Genomic DNA, 17788 nt, shown 5'->3' with positions numbered 1-17788 from the left:
ACATCCGGCAATTCCGGGCATGCAAATTGCAACAGGTAGCACCTCTATGGTGTCCCAGGTTACAGAGCAATGCAACCTTTTATAAAAACAGGAATGAGCAAATGCAGTGGCCAGGACATGAGACCAGGGATGAAATGTAAAGAGAAAGGAGGGTAGCAGGAGAGGGGATATAAAACACAACAACTTGGAAAGGAATGGGGCTAGCTTGTGTGGAGTTAAGGTAGTAAATATCAGGAGGGGGTAACTGACCTGAGTCAGAGGTGAACAGCCATCTTGAATACCTGGAAGGATGAATGGAATTGAAAAGACTGAGGAAGATAGAAAAGAGAAACAAATCACTGGAGGTACTTGGGCTGAACATCCTTTTGGAAATTGTGCAGCAATAGCTGTAATGGAAGACAATTTGTCTTGTTCTTGCTATACACAGTTATGTGGTCTAACCATCTATAATTCCAATTGGACGTTCAACCCAAGCACATAATTTTAAGGAGTATGCTGCACTGATGAGTTCTAATAATTATCAGGGTGAAAGATGTCACCAACTATACGATTTATTTTCTGCTTGTGGAATTTTGACCGGCTCAAGATGGCGCCGAGCCCCGCGCCCCGCTTTCACCGTGCCACAAACGTGAGGTAATTCGTGCTGGCGGTACCATCGCGGTGTCCACTGTCTGAAATGCTGCGAGCTCAACGAACCACTGACAACGCCACCTCCTCACGATCGAAGTTTGCCACACCACACCTTCTCTGCACGAACACAGGCTCTGAACTCGCTCCACCAGCGCACACGAACCAAAATGCGACCGCATTTCTTGCGAGCCAGAACAAAGAGAGACGACGACGACCTCCAACGAACGCCAGGACCAGAAGAAGAGAGCAAAAGGCAAACGCAGCCGTCGTCGTTGAAAGCCAGGACACAAGAGAGATGCGATCCCCTCCAATAAACGCCAGCACCAGAAGAGGAGGCGAAGATGGCGAGACAGCGTCTTTTTCCTTCAGCTCTCGAATGTTCGACCGCTGACGTCACACTCAACCAATTGACTTGAAAATTGAACAGCATCTGCATATCGAGTCATTAAATTGGGAAACATGCTATTTTTGAGGTCAAAAGGTCAAAGGTCAACTCAAGGTCAAACTTCCAAAATCATAAATTTTCCTCTGAAAAAAACCGTCAATTTTCATCTGATCGACTTGGAAATTGAACAGCATTTGCAAATTGTGTCACTAAATAGGAAAACCAACTATTTGGAGGTCAAAAGGTCGAAGGTCAACTCTAGGTCAAACTTCCAAAATCATTAATTTTCATCTGAAAACCCACCAATTTTCATCGGATTGACTTGAAAATAGAACAGCATTTGTGTATTGCCTCACTGAATTGGGAAACCAACTATTTTTGAGGTCAAAAGGTCAAAGGTCAACTCAAGGTCAAACTTCTAAAATCATCATTTTTCATCTGAAAAATTGTCACTTTTCATCCTGTTGACCAGAGCTTTAATCAAGATCGTAAATTTTAATCTTCATGAAATGAACAATTTGCTGTATCAATGGAAACTTTGGGGGGGGGGGGGGGGTGGCGGATTTTGCAAGTATCATGCTCCGCATGACGTCTTCTTGTTTGTTTGTCTGTCCGCTCACTTATACTTGCCTACAGGTCACAATTTTAAACCGATATTCACGAAACTTTACCAAATGGTAGAGTTCGTGGTCCGACAAAATCCTATATATTTTTGGGGTCAAAAGGTCAACATAGGCCAAAGGTCAACCACTTTTTCCGAATTTCTAAAATCCTCAATTTTCAGCCGATTGACTTGAAATTTGAAGAGGATATACATATCGGCAAACTGAATTCAACCCCCAAGTATTTTTGAGATCAGCATTGGCCAAAAGGTCAACATAGGCCAAAGGTCAACAACCATTTCAAATTTATAAAATCCTCAATTTTCATCCGATTGACTTGAAATTTGAATAGGATTTATATATCGACGAACTGAATTCAACCACCAACTATTTTGGCGATCAACATAGGCCAAAAGGTCAACATAGGCCAAAGGTCAACCACTTTTTTCAAATTTCTAAAATCCTCAATTTTCATCCGATTGACTTGAAATTTGAATAGGATTTACATATCAGCAAACTGAATTCAACCACCTACTATTTTTGAGATCACCATAGGCCAAAAGAGCAACATAGGCCAAAAGTCAACAACAATTTCAAATTTCTAAAATCCTGAATTTTCATACGATTCACTTGAAATTTGAATGGGATATACACATCAGTTAACTGAATTCAACCAACAACTATTTTTGAGATCAGCATAGGCCAAAAGGTCAACAAAGGCCAAAGGTCAACCACTTTTTAAAAATTTCTAAAATCCTCAATTTTCATCCGATTGACTTGAAATTTGAATAGGATTTACATATCGGCTTACTGAATTCAACCACCAACTATTTTTGAGATTAGCTTAGGCCAACATGTCAACATAGGCCAAAGGTCAACCACTTTCTTCAAATTTCTAAAATCCTCAATTTTCATCCGATTCACTTGAAATTTGAATGGGATTTACATATCAGCAAACTGAATTCAACCACCAACTATTTTTGAGATCACCATTGGCCAAAAGAGCAACATAGGCCAAAAGTCAACAACAATTTCAAATTTCTAAAATCCTGAATTTTCATACGATTCACTTGAAATTTGAATGGGATATACACATCAGTTAACTGAATTCATCCAACAATTATTTTTGAGATCAGCATACGCCAAAAGGTCAACATAGGCCCAAGGTCAACCGCTTTTTTCAAATTTCTCTAAAAGCCTCAATTTTCATCCGATTGACTTGAAATTTGAATAGGATTTTCATATCAGCCAACTGAATTCAACACCAACTATTTTTGAGGTTAAAAGGATGCTCTACTGAGTGCCATTCCACTTTGTTCTGTTTTGCCAAGTGTCGCTCTATGAGTGATTTTTCATCTGTTTGTTTGTCTGTTTGTCCGCACAGAATAAATATGATTTTCTCTGCAACCGTTGGTCCGATCGACATGAAATTTTCACCATAGGTGCAACTCCACCTGCAGAATGTTTTAATGATAATTATGACATAGGTCACGTGGTTCGGCCGCCATCTTGGAAAAACCGAAAAATTTGCATCTCTATATCTCCGAAAGCGCTGAATAGAAAAAATTGAGACACGGCTCATTGTAAAGAACTCCCCATGGGGAATAAAATATGTTAATGATGATGTCATAGGTGCCTCCATTATGACGTCATAATTCGACATGTACAAAACTTCATCCAATCAAGATGAAATTTATTGAGCGCCATGTCGGCATAAACTGGTGGAGAAAAAAAAATGACGGCATTGATCACGTTTTTCGGCCGCCATCTTTGAAAAACCGAAAAACGTTGCACCTCTATTTCTCCAAAAGTGCTGAATAGAAAAAAAATTGAGACATGGCTCATTGTAAAGAACTCTCCATGTGGAATAACATCTGTGAATGATGATGTCATAGATGCCTCAATTATGACGTCATCATTTGACAAGTACAAAACGGCATCCGACAAGATGAAATTTCTTGAGCATAGTCTAGGAGTAAATTATTGGAGAAAAATAATAATAATGATGACGTCATCTGTCACGTGGTTCGGCCGCCATATTTGTTTTAACACAAAAGCCACTGAACCGCTGAAACATAAAAACCACTTATAAACCACTGAAAATACATCCTGGCAAGGGTTTGCAAACTTTGATTGCTCTTTTTCTTGTTGTAAACTGTGAAATGAACATGACAACAATGTTTGTAAATGGAAAAAAGAAAAGGGCCCGTAAATGAAAAATTATGTAAAAAAAAAAAAATGCGTCCGTTTAAAAAAAAAGAAAAAAACCTCAATTAATATCTAGCATTTGAAAATTGTAATTTCTCTAAATGTAAACTGTGAAATAAAAACTTCAATGAAAAGTTACGTAAATAACCATTAAAAAATCTAGCCGGAGGTCGTTGATGCTTACCTATAATCATAAAGCTTCTATTTATTGTGTAAGTATATACTTATTGCTTACCATGTATAAGCATACCCCCTTATAATATATACTATATATATACAATTATTGGCTATTTTCCAGCTCTTTAATTAAATGACATCCATGGAATTGCTCGTGAAGCCTTTTATTCAAAATCCATTCCTTAGAAATCCCTCTCAAGTGGTGCAGGATCTTCTTTCAATCCAAACCGGTTTGGTGGTTTGTGGCGTGCCAGCATGAGAGTGGGATTTAACCTCCTCCTTTGGGTTTAAGTATTTTCAGAATCTCAAACACATTCTCCATTAGTAAAGGAATTATGATTTTTTAATGGCCACAATTATTCCCACCTAGTGGTGTTGGCCAGGGATGGGTTTCCACCCAACTCTTTCTTGAACTGACATTCAACTAAGTACAGTAGGTCAATGTTGGAATTTGGAATTTGTTCCAGGTGCAGGCGATAGATTACCCACTCAATGTCGGGTATTTAATGTCCACCAAGTAATGCTAATGTGTGTGCCGTATCTTGGTTGGACGTTAAAATTTGCGTCTTGTCTGCCAGCTTTCGTTGATGGACGTTGTAGATCCCATGGTGTCTTTCGTGAAGAGTAGGAAAGCTATCGTCAACACCATTGCCAAATTCAAAATTTTTGCCCTAACCAGCAGAGGGCACTGCATCAGTGGCACAGCCGTACCCTCGGCCAATGATGCTACCCCGCATCCTTGTGCTGCATACGGATGAAAAAGGACCAGAGTTATAGTTTATAGTGAGGTTCGGAATCTAACACTGAACACACAGCTTGAAGACTTTACGTAACCTTATTCGGCTAGGAATTGTGCTGAGAATATATATAAGGCAAAAGCAAACATGTAACAATTCAAGTGTTACAGATAAATTGTTCTACCTGTTAACCAACAAAATAGAGAGCATGGGCTGCAGTGCAACATCAAGGTTATACCTGAAAAAGAAATCAGTAACATATCGATGCATGTTGCAAAAGTCACAGCATTAGTGGTCACCAAAGGATACACACACACACACACACACACACACACACACACACACACCTCATTGGAAATTCAGAACTAGAACACAGGTTCGAACCATTAAAGACATTGACACCTTGAAAACAAAGCTCCATTCCTGTCCTTCACTTTATAATCACATATACCCAATTATGTCTCTTACCTATGCATTGGCAGGTGCAGCTGTTTACACTTATTTAGCAACCAATCTTGTCTGCTCCTTGGATTTGTTCTAACAACAACTGATCAACAATTAAGTAAACACACAAAAGCTTCATGACATTATGAGATGGATTTAGTGGTTGCATCTTTGAGTCTCTTCATTAAACCTGTTTCTCTTGTGCATCCTCAGCAAATTTATAAATGTCAGACAGTTTGTACCAGCTTGCTGGGATGAATGATCCGGCGTGTACCCCGATTTAGAATAGGTACACCGTATCCCTGCGCATCGTATTCGTAAGAGGCGACTAAGGGTTGGCGTCAGGAAGGGCATCCGGCCATAAAAACATTGCCTCAAAACAGGGCCCCATGAGGTCATGGGGCCCGCAAGGCCAACCCCCACTCCAGCGGGGAAAAATGGCCTTTAAAACGATCATTCTTCATATTCTAGACAACCATCCATTGTTATTTCAAATTGTACAAAACGATGTACAAATTTATCCTCTCACATACAAACTGATGAGTTTTTTTTTTTATAAGGAAGATGATAAATCGATTAAGAAAAACTACATTATATAATTATTTTCTCCAACTTTCTCATCATAGATCACTTGTTCAAATTTTGTCTGCAACATACCACCCAAACCTAAGCTTGCAGCCTCTATTGGTTTAGCAGTCAATCGATGAAGGCCCTAAACCTCAAACAAGAGGTCATCTCCCCAGACATATCACAGACACATTGGATTCAGTCTGAAATCCAAACTTAGTTGTTAAACGTCCAGCTTTTAGCATCCAGGGTCCACTCCTCACCTGTTGACTCACCTAACACAGTACATGCAACAACAGTGTGATGAATTCAATGAAATCTTCTCATCCTTATCCATCCTCCAGCTATTTTCCGTTGAAACAGAATCTTATTTTGCGATCACTAGAAAGTTGCCCGTGCCCGCGCGGGATTCTAAACTGGGTATGGATGAGGTAGGCAAAAATGCAAATGTCATCTGTCATCAAGCCAGAAAGCTGGGAGCAACAATTCACATTTATTGCCGCATCTGATGCAATTTGGCTCTAATGGCGGCGAGCTGCTCCATTTGAAGCTCTTTGTTTGATATATGTAGCTTTTCGACGCCAAAGGTCTGTAATAGATATTTGAATGCCAGTGATCAATTGCAAATTAATAGGATCTTTACAATTCCTTGGAAAACCCTCTGTGCAATGATTCCATTGCACTGTCTTAAGGTTCTTCACACAGAAAACTGAATTTACATACCTTAGCATTTCCTTGTCCACTATTTTTTAAGGCGTAGGCCATCAGGCAGAACCGTCTAGAACAGTGTTTGTATGTATGTATGTATGTATGTATGTCCCCTCAAACGTATACCAATCAGAGCTGAGAATCTGGTCACATGACAGTGATGTGATTACGTCTGATGTCATTACAGCGGTTGCTGCAGCTGACTCTCCACGCGCCGCCATTTTGATTTATATGCCGTTCATGCCGAACATATCGTCGAACCTGTCATATATCACAATCGCCATGCTCTACCTTGACGTTTTTCATTCAGTGTGAAACACAAACAAACCGATTGTTAAAATGACCATCAAATATTGAAAGCATCGGCGTTACGTCTCTTCCAACAAAACGGTACGTATAGGCCTTAGGCGTAATGACTCACCGTCTGCTTTGGACAAATTAAGCCCAGGTTTCTTAATACAGTGGTATCGTTTCAGTAGTATCGTTTTCGTAATAATAATAATAATAATAATATAGTAAATATAACCATAACACTTTAATCCCAATGTCGTGAATGGATAGTTAATGGATTGAAGCGGTGTAACCGCGGAAGTAAGGAATTCACTTCGGGTTAAAAAAAAAAAAAAATTATTTGTAATAATAATATAATGTTAATATTATGGTAAATCTAATCGTAACACGAATCCCTTTGCAGTGACTGCAACGTTACTGGAAGTTAAATATATATTTCATATATATTAAAGGAGCGACAGTTTTGTGTTCAGCCATCATGCTACGTCATTACGTATATGATGTCATGAAGGCGTAAACACCCACTCACTACGGGAGTGGCAGGAAGGGTCAATTCCTCTTTGGGGTATGTAGATTACAGTCTCTCTATAGTCGGGTCTCAAGAACATTGGGTGTGTGTTCATTTACCAAGGTTCTTGTGGAGAGATCGGCAAGTGGTTTAAGCATTCGAGCAAGCACTCCATTCAAAACCGTTAAGGAACGGCCGGCTCGGCAAGCGCGAGCTAGCTGCTTAGTAAATCACCAAACCTCCAACTCTTGTGGGGTATATAGATTACAGTAGATCTTTCCTCAGTTCTGGAAGTAAAATTTACCTCACTGATGTCGGGATTCCTCCAAATTTCTTTGTTTAATGTTATAAACAGCATTAGCGACTGTTTAAAAAGCTAATCATGTGTGTTTGTGTTTTATAATATTTTCCAAGTCCAGCTTGGCCGCTGTTAGACTTCTGGTCTTGTTTTTTCTATACTTCTCTTCCAGTGCCTCGTCAGTCATTGGCCCTCATTACCCACTTGTACAACCAGGCCCAAACCAGTTGTTCTTCCTTCTTCTCTACAAGAGTGAGGATCATGGAAGAGCAAGAGAATAAGTGAACAGCAAATGAAGAAAGAGAGAGATGGGGAGGAAACACTGAAATGATCAGCACATAAGAGGGTTGTATTACAAAGGGTTAATGGGGTTAATAAAGACCTTGGGTCAGGATGGGGGATGACACGAGGTGGCGGTGCACTGCTTGCTTGGAACCCCAGAGGAGAGATCGGCCTCAGGAAGGCATTCCATAGACGGGAGAAGTGAGGAATAAAGGAGTTGAGGTGTGCAGCCAGCTTGCATTTTCATCCTTTTAATAAACTCACAAAAAAAAAATCACCTTTCCTTGTTTATCGTTCAGTAAAGCTCTCAAAAATAACATAATTGTTATATAACATAAAATAACATAAAATAACATAAAATAACATAACACCCACAAAATTAAATTGAACATTTCACTGTAACCACACTCACTGATTTACAGGTACAACCATGCACACTCACTTTAGAACTGACCTGTTCTGCTCTTGGAATCAATGACAACAAAGGATACGAGAATTCTTACGGCGTAGCCCATAGGGCAATGCCATCTGGAACAGCTTTTGTCTGTCTGTCCTGTGTATGCATGTATGTCCCTCATACACGTTCACCAATCAGAGCTGAGGATCTGCTCACATGACAGGGGGACAGCATTTAGTAACTATTACAGGTACATATTTTACTTAAAGGAAATACTGTATAATAACCTTCTATGGAACGTTTTGGGTCCCAGCGGGTGTCGTAAGGTAGCTAGGAGGTTTCAGGAATTCCTCAATACAATTACGATTTTGAAATGTGATTGACTCGGATGTTGCTCCCAAATCCGGAAATGAACAGATGAATACAGTTCGCTGGTTTGATAATATCTCAATACAATCGTGATTTAACATTACATTTTGATATATTAATAATGTAGTATTAATTTGTGATTGGAATGATGAACGATGCTGTTTGGAAAGAAAATATAGAGATATTGAGTTCAAAGCAGAATGAGGAAATGACGTAACGGTTTCCATCCGTGACATTTGCGGATTCCCATTTGCAGTTTCGCCATTGACTGGATATAGCAACATTCAGACTGGGTACGTTTTTTGTCCCAGTCCTTCACGAACCTGCTGTCAATGCCTGACGTTCGACTGAAGGTGGCACAGGAATGTGGGTGGAATGTATGGAAAAAAACTGAATACATTATTTGCTAACTGCTAACTGGTATCCCCACCCAGGTCGTACTATCCTCTTCAACTAAAGTACCGTGAAATGGGGTGAATAGGGACAGAAAGGTGAATAGGGACACAAACTGAAAAAAAGTTCGGAAACTTTTTTCGCTGAAAATTGATAACCATACTGATTTGTTGATATTTGGGTTGAAAATGTTCTCTTGTTTTTTTAAAAAGCAACTTATAGTCCCTATTAACCCCATATATGGGTTAAATAGGAATAAATAGGATTTTTATGGCTGTCCCTATTCACCCCGTTTTACGGGTGAATAGGGACAGTCACTAATACAAAAAAATAATAATCAAGAAATACGGACAGTTTGGAGAAACTTTTTATCCCATTTTTTTTTTCATTGGCACCGTGGTTTATATTATGGGTGCATATTATGTGCATCCATCTGAGCTATCAATTTAGCAATAAGTTGGAAACTCAGGATTGTTTCTTGATTATAATTATTTTGTATTAGTGACTGGCCCTATTCACCCGTAAAACGGGGTGAATTTGATACTCACCGCAGGCAGGTTGGTGGTCTTTCCGTCTTCTACCGACTCCTCTCCGGCCTTGCCCTCCCCCCTCCCCTCAGCTCTCTCTGGGCTCTGTCCCCCAAATATTCCTACAGGTCGCACAAGATCTGCCTGCAACCCTCTTATGGTTAAACTGCCAAAATCAAGACTCTCTGCTCACCTTCACTCCTTAATTCCTCTTTTCTCCCGCCTCTGGAACAAACTCTCTCACTCTCTTCAATCCCACTCCACCCTCCAGGTCTTTAAAACAGCTGTTCACCACCATCTCTTATCTTCCCCCATCCAAAACCTTGATCTTTTGCTACCCCCGCTAATTTCACCCCAAATCCACTTTTTTGAAATACCAACTTCTTTCCTGGAAGTCCTTGGTGTCCTTGTGTTTTATACTTCTCCCACCCCCCCCTCCTCCCCCTTCCCTCGCCTCCTCCCCCCAAGCCCTCTCCCTCCCACACATCTCCCGATGTCCCTGCTCTCAAATGTTGTGTTTGTGTGCTTCCCCTTCTCTCCCCATCTTGTCAAAACCAAGCCAGCTAGGTTTTGGCTCAGGTGCAGAACCAGATCCAGCCTATCAGTGGGATAAAAAACGTAAACTGTTCAGCCTGGCAGACTTTGTAGTTAGGCCGGTTTATGCTTTCACATAAACCCTTTCAAGAGCAACAGTCATTATAGAACAAATAAATCCCTTTTAGAATTTGGAAAGATGAATTCCTAGTATTTGCATCCAGTAAACATCAGCACACGAAAACAAGAAGAGAAAAGGAGTTGTTAGAAGAGGAATATTTCCATAAATTACTAAATACAAGAAAAAGGCAAACTTAGCAGTTGAGGTATTAGTCTGGAATACATATTTCTGCTTTTAGGCTTCCTCAGCAATATAGGAAAAGAGATTGTAATGCAGAGTTCACAGGTAGAATGATGATGCATGGATACCTCAAGAGTAGAATGCCAACAGCACAGGAAGACTGAGATTAAACAATTGCTTATTTGTTTTATGTTACTTTATATTTTGCTGCAAGGAGCATCTATGAGTTGGGTTTTGTCAAGTTTTGTAAATGAAAGGTGTTTTTGCAAGCAAGTTGAAGCTGATTTGATGTTCTCTGCCCAACCCCATCACAGGCATGCACAAACTTTAACGACAGTGGCGAATGTGTGGCACACTGTCCGCCCCTCTCTATCTACGAGCCTACCACCTTCCAACACCTGCCCAACCCCAAGGGAAAATTCAGCTTTGGGGCAACGTGTGTCAAGCAGTGTCCATGTGAGTTTTCACAAACACCAGGTTGTTTTATCCGTGCACACATGTGTACATGTGCGTGCATTCAGTTCCTGTGATGAGTCCAAATTTACCAATTGCTGTTGTACTTCAAAGTGGTATATCCAAAATAGATACAGATTATTATTATTATTATTATTATTATTATTATTACTATTATTATTATTATTATTATGATTATTCCTACTAAAACTACTACTACTACTACTACTACTACTACTACTACTACTACTACTACTACTACTACCACCACCACCACCACCACCACCACCACCACCACTACTACTACTACTACCACCACCACCACCACCACCACTACTACTACTACTACTACTGTTATTTTAATGGCTCCAATTATTCCCACCTTCTTGTGTCGTCAACTGAAGAAATATTTTGGGTCAAATTATTTCACGGCTGTGCATGTCTGATGCTCCACTGAAAGTAGCAGGAATGCGTAGTTTGTTCAGAATGCCGGCAATAACTTACCGACTCCTTGCGGGATCTCATAACATCCTCCAACTCATGCTAGCAGACGGGATACCTGGCGTAATGTCCATCCAAGGGACGGCCCACCTTGTGATGAATCTCCCTGCCTGTGAAGTTCCAATCAGATCGTTTATAGTCACGTTGGGATTCAAACCCAGACTAAACTGCCCAAAGGTAAATGCGCTAACTCTGCACCATTCTGTCAGGGCAAAAATGGCTACAGATATGAAAGATATTTTTAAAAAACACCAGATAAGACACTCTTGCACATTTTTATTTAACTCAGTTGCAATGTCAATGGCTGATGTTAATAAGTGAGAGTTATTGCTCAAGGCACATCTTCTGCAATGCATGAGAGGTGTGATTGGCATTAGGTTTATCTCATGGTACTAGTAGGTCTTGGTGTACCACAGATTAATTATGAAATCATTTAGGCGAGTAACAAACAAGGATTGATTTTTTTTTTTCCTATAAATTCCTCCTAAACAAAATCTGTTTGTCGTCAAGTATTCGTTCTTACGAAGGTGTGAGTTTTTAAAACAATAACCAACTGTCAGAAAACCAAAATTAAACAGTACCTAGAAACATCATCAAGAAAGCAGGTGACATGAGAAGCCAAAATTTCATTTGCGTGCTTCTTTGGACTGCCAGATAAATGAAGTCCCATGTTCCCGTAAACTATTAATGAAGCAACAAATTGCAATCGTCCCCTTTGAACTCAAACACCTCTGAAACAGAGGTTCAAATTCCGCCGTTTTTTGTTTTTTTTGTATACAAGATCGAGGCTCGTGCAAGAGGTAACATCAATCACAAAAAAAACAACAACAAACGGACACACAAAACATACAAAAAAGGGAGCGGGAGAGAAGATGGAGAGAGAGAGAGGGAAGCACGCAAGTACAACAGCCGTTAAATGTATTCTTTACTTTTCTTCAACTAAGATACATTTTCTGATAAATTGAGTCCTCATTTGAATCATCCTGATGTTAAATCCTTCATTCTCTGCAAATAAAGAAGCCGCAGCAGAATAACAATTATTTCATTTCATGTATTCATGTATTGTCCGTGTGAAAAAGTTGCAAACTTAACACATCCACTTGTAATTTAAATTCAAAGATTGGGAATGGTGATGGCATAAAGGGAGTGTTTGCATTGCATCAACCCCCTTTTTGCGTTAACACTGAACATGTGAATCACACTTGGCACAAGTGATTGTCTAAAACGACAGCATAATGTAAGTGGTACACAAAGGCAAATGCCTTAAGGATTAAAAACGAAAACAATTATGAAGTGGGTGTGATGGATCCCACATTACCTTGTGAGTTTTCAACGCAGCATGTTTCTCATAAAAGGTACAAATTGGCAGAAGGATTGTCCGTATTTTTCGCTGGGCAATCTTCATGGTTCTTTCTAATTTCCTTTACATTCTCTTTGAACAAATCACTGAATGTACATAGCAAACTGAAAGTAAGAATACTTTGGATCAAAGACCGATATTAAAGAACCACAATGCTATTAGGAACAAAAACGGTTTAAATTTCCTTAAAAAGTACATACAATCGTTGGTTTCCTTTACTGTCCAACACTTGGCAATTCTTGCTTCATTTCAATGTATCGATCGATCTCTGTGACCAAATACTTATGCTCAGAAACTTGTTCTGTATTATGATCGTAAATAATCAAAGGGCCATGACCACCTGTTAAGTGGCGAAAATAAAAATAATCATTTCCTTTGTCTTATTGACCTGAATCAATCATACAAACACAGTGTGTTTGTACATTTGTACAGACGTCTGTCCCCCTTCATAGTGACAATTTGAGTAGGGTTTTAAAGGCCAATCTTTTAACACAACTGTGTGTTCACTATGTTGTATTTTTTGAGGATTAAAAAACTCGAAAAACATTTTCCATAATGCTGTAATTAAATCTCTTCATATTGGAACTGTAGACGGTGGCTTGCAAACTGAGCATCAAGGGCAGTGTACAGAAGTGTTTAAAAAAAAAGAAAGAAGATATATACATGGTGCAGGGAGGTGAAATTAGCTGCACATGATGTGCAACGCACGAAGAGTAAAACAAGTGTTCATTTACGTCCATAGGATTTTTAATTTTTTTATTTTTTGTTGTATACAAGATCGAGGCTCGTGAAAGAGCAAACATTAATTACACAAAAAGTCAAACCGACACATAAAACATATAATAAGGGGAGCGGTAGACAAGATGGGGAGAGGGGGAAGGACACAAACACAACATTTGAGAGCAGGGACATCGATAGATCTGTGGGAGGGAGAGGGCTTGCGGGGAGGTGGGATTATGCTGATGTCTCATATATAAAGAAGATATAATATCATATATAAAGATATGATATCATATATATGATATCATATATATCATATATAAAGAAGATATCATATATAAAGAAGATATCACGTGTCAGTAGGTTGTGTGTTGTCCCCCATTTTGGTTTTCTTTGTATACAATACAAGTTCAAGTTCTAACTGCAGTGGTATCCAATATGCAGATGATACAGTAATTAGTGGGTTCCTATAATGAACAATAAACATAAATATGTAACGAAGTTTAGAAGTTGGTAGAATTGTGTGACGTCATTATTTAGTTACTCGTATAAAACCTGTCAAAATGACTGGTTGAAGCAGTATATTTGATGGTGCAGCCTCGTGAGCTTGCCAAAGTCTGAAGCCTCGGACTAGCCTCAGGTGTGCTTATGCTGATGTCTCATATATAAAGAAGATATAAGATATGATATCATATATCATATGATATAAGATATGATATCATATATCATATATATCATATGAAGATATGATATCATATATCATATATGATATATATGATATATTTATATATTATATCTTCTTTATATATGAGACATCAGCATAAGCACACCTGAGGCTAGTCCGAGGCTTCAGACTTTGGCAAGCTCACGAGGCTGCACCATCAAATATACTGCTTCAACCAGTCATTTTGACAGGTTTTATTCGAGTAACTAAATAATGACGTCACACAATTCTACCAACTTCTAAACTTCGTTACATATTTATGTTTATTGTTCATTATAGGAACCCACTAATTACTGTATCATCTGCATATTGGATACCACTGCAGTTAGAACTTGAACTTGTATTGTATACAAAGAAAACCAAAATGGGGGACAACACACAACCTACTGACACGTGATACCATGTTATTACACGCCACCCGTTGTAGTCTATCTGTAAAAAAAACTGCGAATTAATCTTGAAAGCTCAAGTGTGACATCTACTTTCAGTAACTTGTCAATTAATATGTGTGGTACAATGGTAATGAAGATACTGGAGAAATCAATAATTGCCCATCTTACTAAAACATTGGGAGTATCTAAATACAACAACAAACAACATGCATTTTAAGGCCATTTTCCCTGCTAGAGCGGGGGTTAGCCTTGCGGTCCCCATGACAATCTATCTAAATGATGGAACAATCTTTGACAATAAACAAGCAAAGCATCCTTGATGCCCCTATTACTCTGATATGTAAATTGAAATTGGTCAAACAATCCCACTCGACTACTCAAAAATTTCAACAATATCCGATCAAAACACTTCATGACATTTGATGTCAAGACTACTGGCCAATAAATCATTCAACTCACTGTTTTTTTTTTTTACTTTTGGAACTTGAATGACAGTTTAAGATTTCCAATGTTGGAGAATGACATGATCCAAAATTGATTGATAAATACAGGTGAACACTGGGGCAAGTTATTGATCAAACTGTTTCCAAACCCTACAATCGTGGCTAAAAATATTGGCACACTTGCACTTTTTTAAAATAATGCACCCTTTCTTCCAGAAAATTGTTGAAATTAAAAAATATTTTGGTACCCAAATATGTATTTGTTTGGTTTGCAGTGGAGCAAAACAAAAAAAGCTGAACTTATTACTAAATCTTAGGTTATTCAAGACAAATCCTAAAATGGCATGGGCAAAATTATTGGCACCTTTTAGAAATTGTTAGAAATAATTAGCTTTCAAGCAGGTGATTCTCATTTACTTTGGAATTGAACTCATCTGTGGTGAGTTGCAGGTGCCTGCAATATAAAAATCACTCATTCAATGAGATTGATGAGAGAAAAGGAGTCATTCTGCTGTTTTGTGTCACTGTGTGTACCGCAATGAGCATGGAGAAAAGAAAGAAAACCAGATAATTGTCCGAGGAGATCAGACACAGGATTGTAGCCAAGCATGGGCAATTTGAAGGCTACAAGTCCATTTCCAGAGACCTTGATGTTCCTGTGTCCACCGTGCGCAATGTTATCAGGAAGTTTAAGGCCCGGGGCACTGTAGCCAACCTCCCTGGACGTGGCTGCAAGAGAAAACTTGATTGAACATTGCAGCAAAGGATTGTTCAAATGGTGGAGAAAGCACCTCGATCAACTGCCAAACAGATTCAAGCTGACCTTCAGACACAAGGTACGACAGTTTAAACTCACACCATCCGTCACCACTCAATGAAAGGGGGTTCTATGGTAGGAGACCCAGGAGGACCACACTGCTGAGGAAGCCCGACTGGAGTAGGCTAAAACACACCTGAAGAAGCCAAAATCCTTCTGGGAGAATGTCCTGTGGACAGATGAAACCAAATTAGAGCTTTTTGGTGAAGCACATCATCTCTATTTCACAAAAAAAACAAAATGAAGCCTTAAAAGAAAAAAACACCTTCCCTACAGTCAAACATGGAGAAGGTTCAGTGATGTTTTGGGGTTGCTGTGCTACCTCTGGCACTGGGTGCCTTGAATGTGTGCACGGCATCATGAAATCAGGAGATTACTAAGGCATTTTGGAGCACAATGTTCAACCCAGTGTCAGAAAGCTGGGTCTCCATCGAAGGTCATGGGACTTGCAGCAGGACAGTCACCCCAAACACACTTTAAAAAGCACCCAGGAATGGTTCAAGACAAAACCCTGGACTGTTCTGAAGGGACCATCAATGAGTCCAGATCTGAATCCCATTGAACACCTGTGGGGAGATCTGAAAACAGCAGTTGGGAGAAGGCACTCTTCAAATCTGAGAGAACTGGAGCAGTTTTCACAAGAAGAGTGGGAAAAACTGCCAGCAGAGAGGTGGAGGAAGCTCATTCATGGCTATCGGAAGTGCTTGACTGCAGTTATTTTGTCCAAAGTCCATGCTATCAAATATTAAGTCCAGGGTGTCAATAATTTTGTTAAAGCCATTTTTTTATTTTCTGATTTAAAAGGATATACAGTATTAAGTTCTGAATCAAAAACAAAGGTTCTGTAATATCAACAGCAAAATAAAGATGTGGAGACCAAATACTTTTGTCAATTTCAACTTATTTTTAGAGAAGATGTGAGTTATTTGAAAAAAGTGCAAGGGTGCCAATATTTTTTGGCCACGACTGTATTATGCACATTCACTACAAGACTCTCGTTCCAAGTCCTGAATCAGATTATCGACAAAGCCTTTAGTAGAGTCTGCAACAAGTTTCTTTGATTTGGCCTTATATCCAATCGTAATCTCACTTCATGCCAAGCAGCATGTGAATTATTTCCTTTAAAATGCCGTAACTTTTGTTGATAATCTGCTTCAGACTTTGAAACTTGCCTATCGATTTGTGAAAACCTTTTCCATGGTGAAATGAATGTACCGCAAACAACAACAACATAACATGCATTTTAAGGCCATTTTCCGTGCTAGAGCAGGGGTTAGCCTTGCGGTCCCCATGACAATCTTCTCCATTTTGCCCTATTTTCTGCATCTCTCCTTGTTAACCCCCTTGCCCGCATTTCTTCTTCCACCACCTTTAGCCAAGTCTTTCTCGGTCTTCCCCGTCCTCTACTTCCTTCTACATTCATTTCCATCACTCTTCTCAACCAGTCACTTTCATCCTTCCTCAACATATGACCAAACCATCTCAACCTGTTCCTCTTCACAGCATCCATCACAGGCTCTATTCCCATCATCTTTCGCAATTCATCATTTGTCTTCCTCTCTCTCAACGATACTCCACACATCCATCGAACCATTCACATTTCCACCCTTTCCAGCCTTCGTTGCTGCTCTACGTTCATTACCCATGTCTCGCTCCCATAAATCATAACACTTCTCACACATGCAGCATACACCTTTCCCTTCAGCTTCAACGACACTCCCCTCCTCAAATGTACCACAAACAATTACCAAAAATCGAAATTGCATCAGCTGGTGTCTGAGATTGTTCGTTCGCATAAACAAAACAATAACGTTACAATTAATTTGTAATTTGAAATTCTATTATCTAACAATGCAATTCACTTATAGAGAATATAATTTTAAAAAAATTGCAAACTTTAGACAGCGTCTGGAAACCGAAGTGCATTGGGGCATCCCCTTAAGCAGATGTTCCTTGCTTGGCCAATTATATTAAACGCCAAGGCATTGATTCAAAATTGTATTTACGTTGTTCAAAAATT

General features: G+C 39.3%; 1 protein-coding gene across 2 annotated transcripts in view; it reads left to right on the top strand.

Moving 5' to 3' along the window:
* Positions 1 to 17788, top strand: part of LOC137437512 (epidermal growth factor receptor-like) — a 559201-nt gene that overhangs the window by 450190 nt on the left and 91223 nt on the right. For both annotated transcript variants that reach the window (XM_068131899.2, XM_068131898.2), the window contains exon 7: positions 10673 to 10814. In XM_068131899.2, coding sequence (XP_067988000.1) covers positions 10673 to 10814 — 142 coding nt within the window. The remainder of the gene's footprint in view (positions 1 to 10672; positions 10815 to 17788) is intronic.

This window comes from Myxine glutinosa, chromosome 12 (genome assembly GCF_964187855.1).
Source record: "Myxine glutinosa chromosome 12, kmMyxGlut1.1, whole genome shotgun sequence".
Taxonomy (NCBI): domain Eukaryota; kingdom Metazoa; phylum Chordata; class Myxini; order Myxiniformes; family Myxinidae; genus Myxine; species Myxine glutinosa.
Note: the sequence above shows the minus strand (reverse complement) of the source record. Positions and strands in the feature narration are given on the sequence as shown.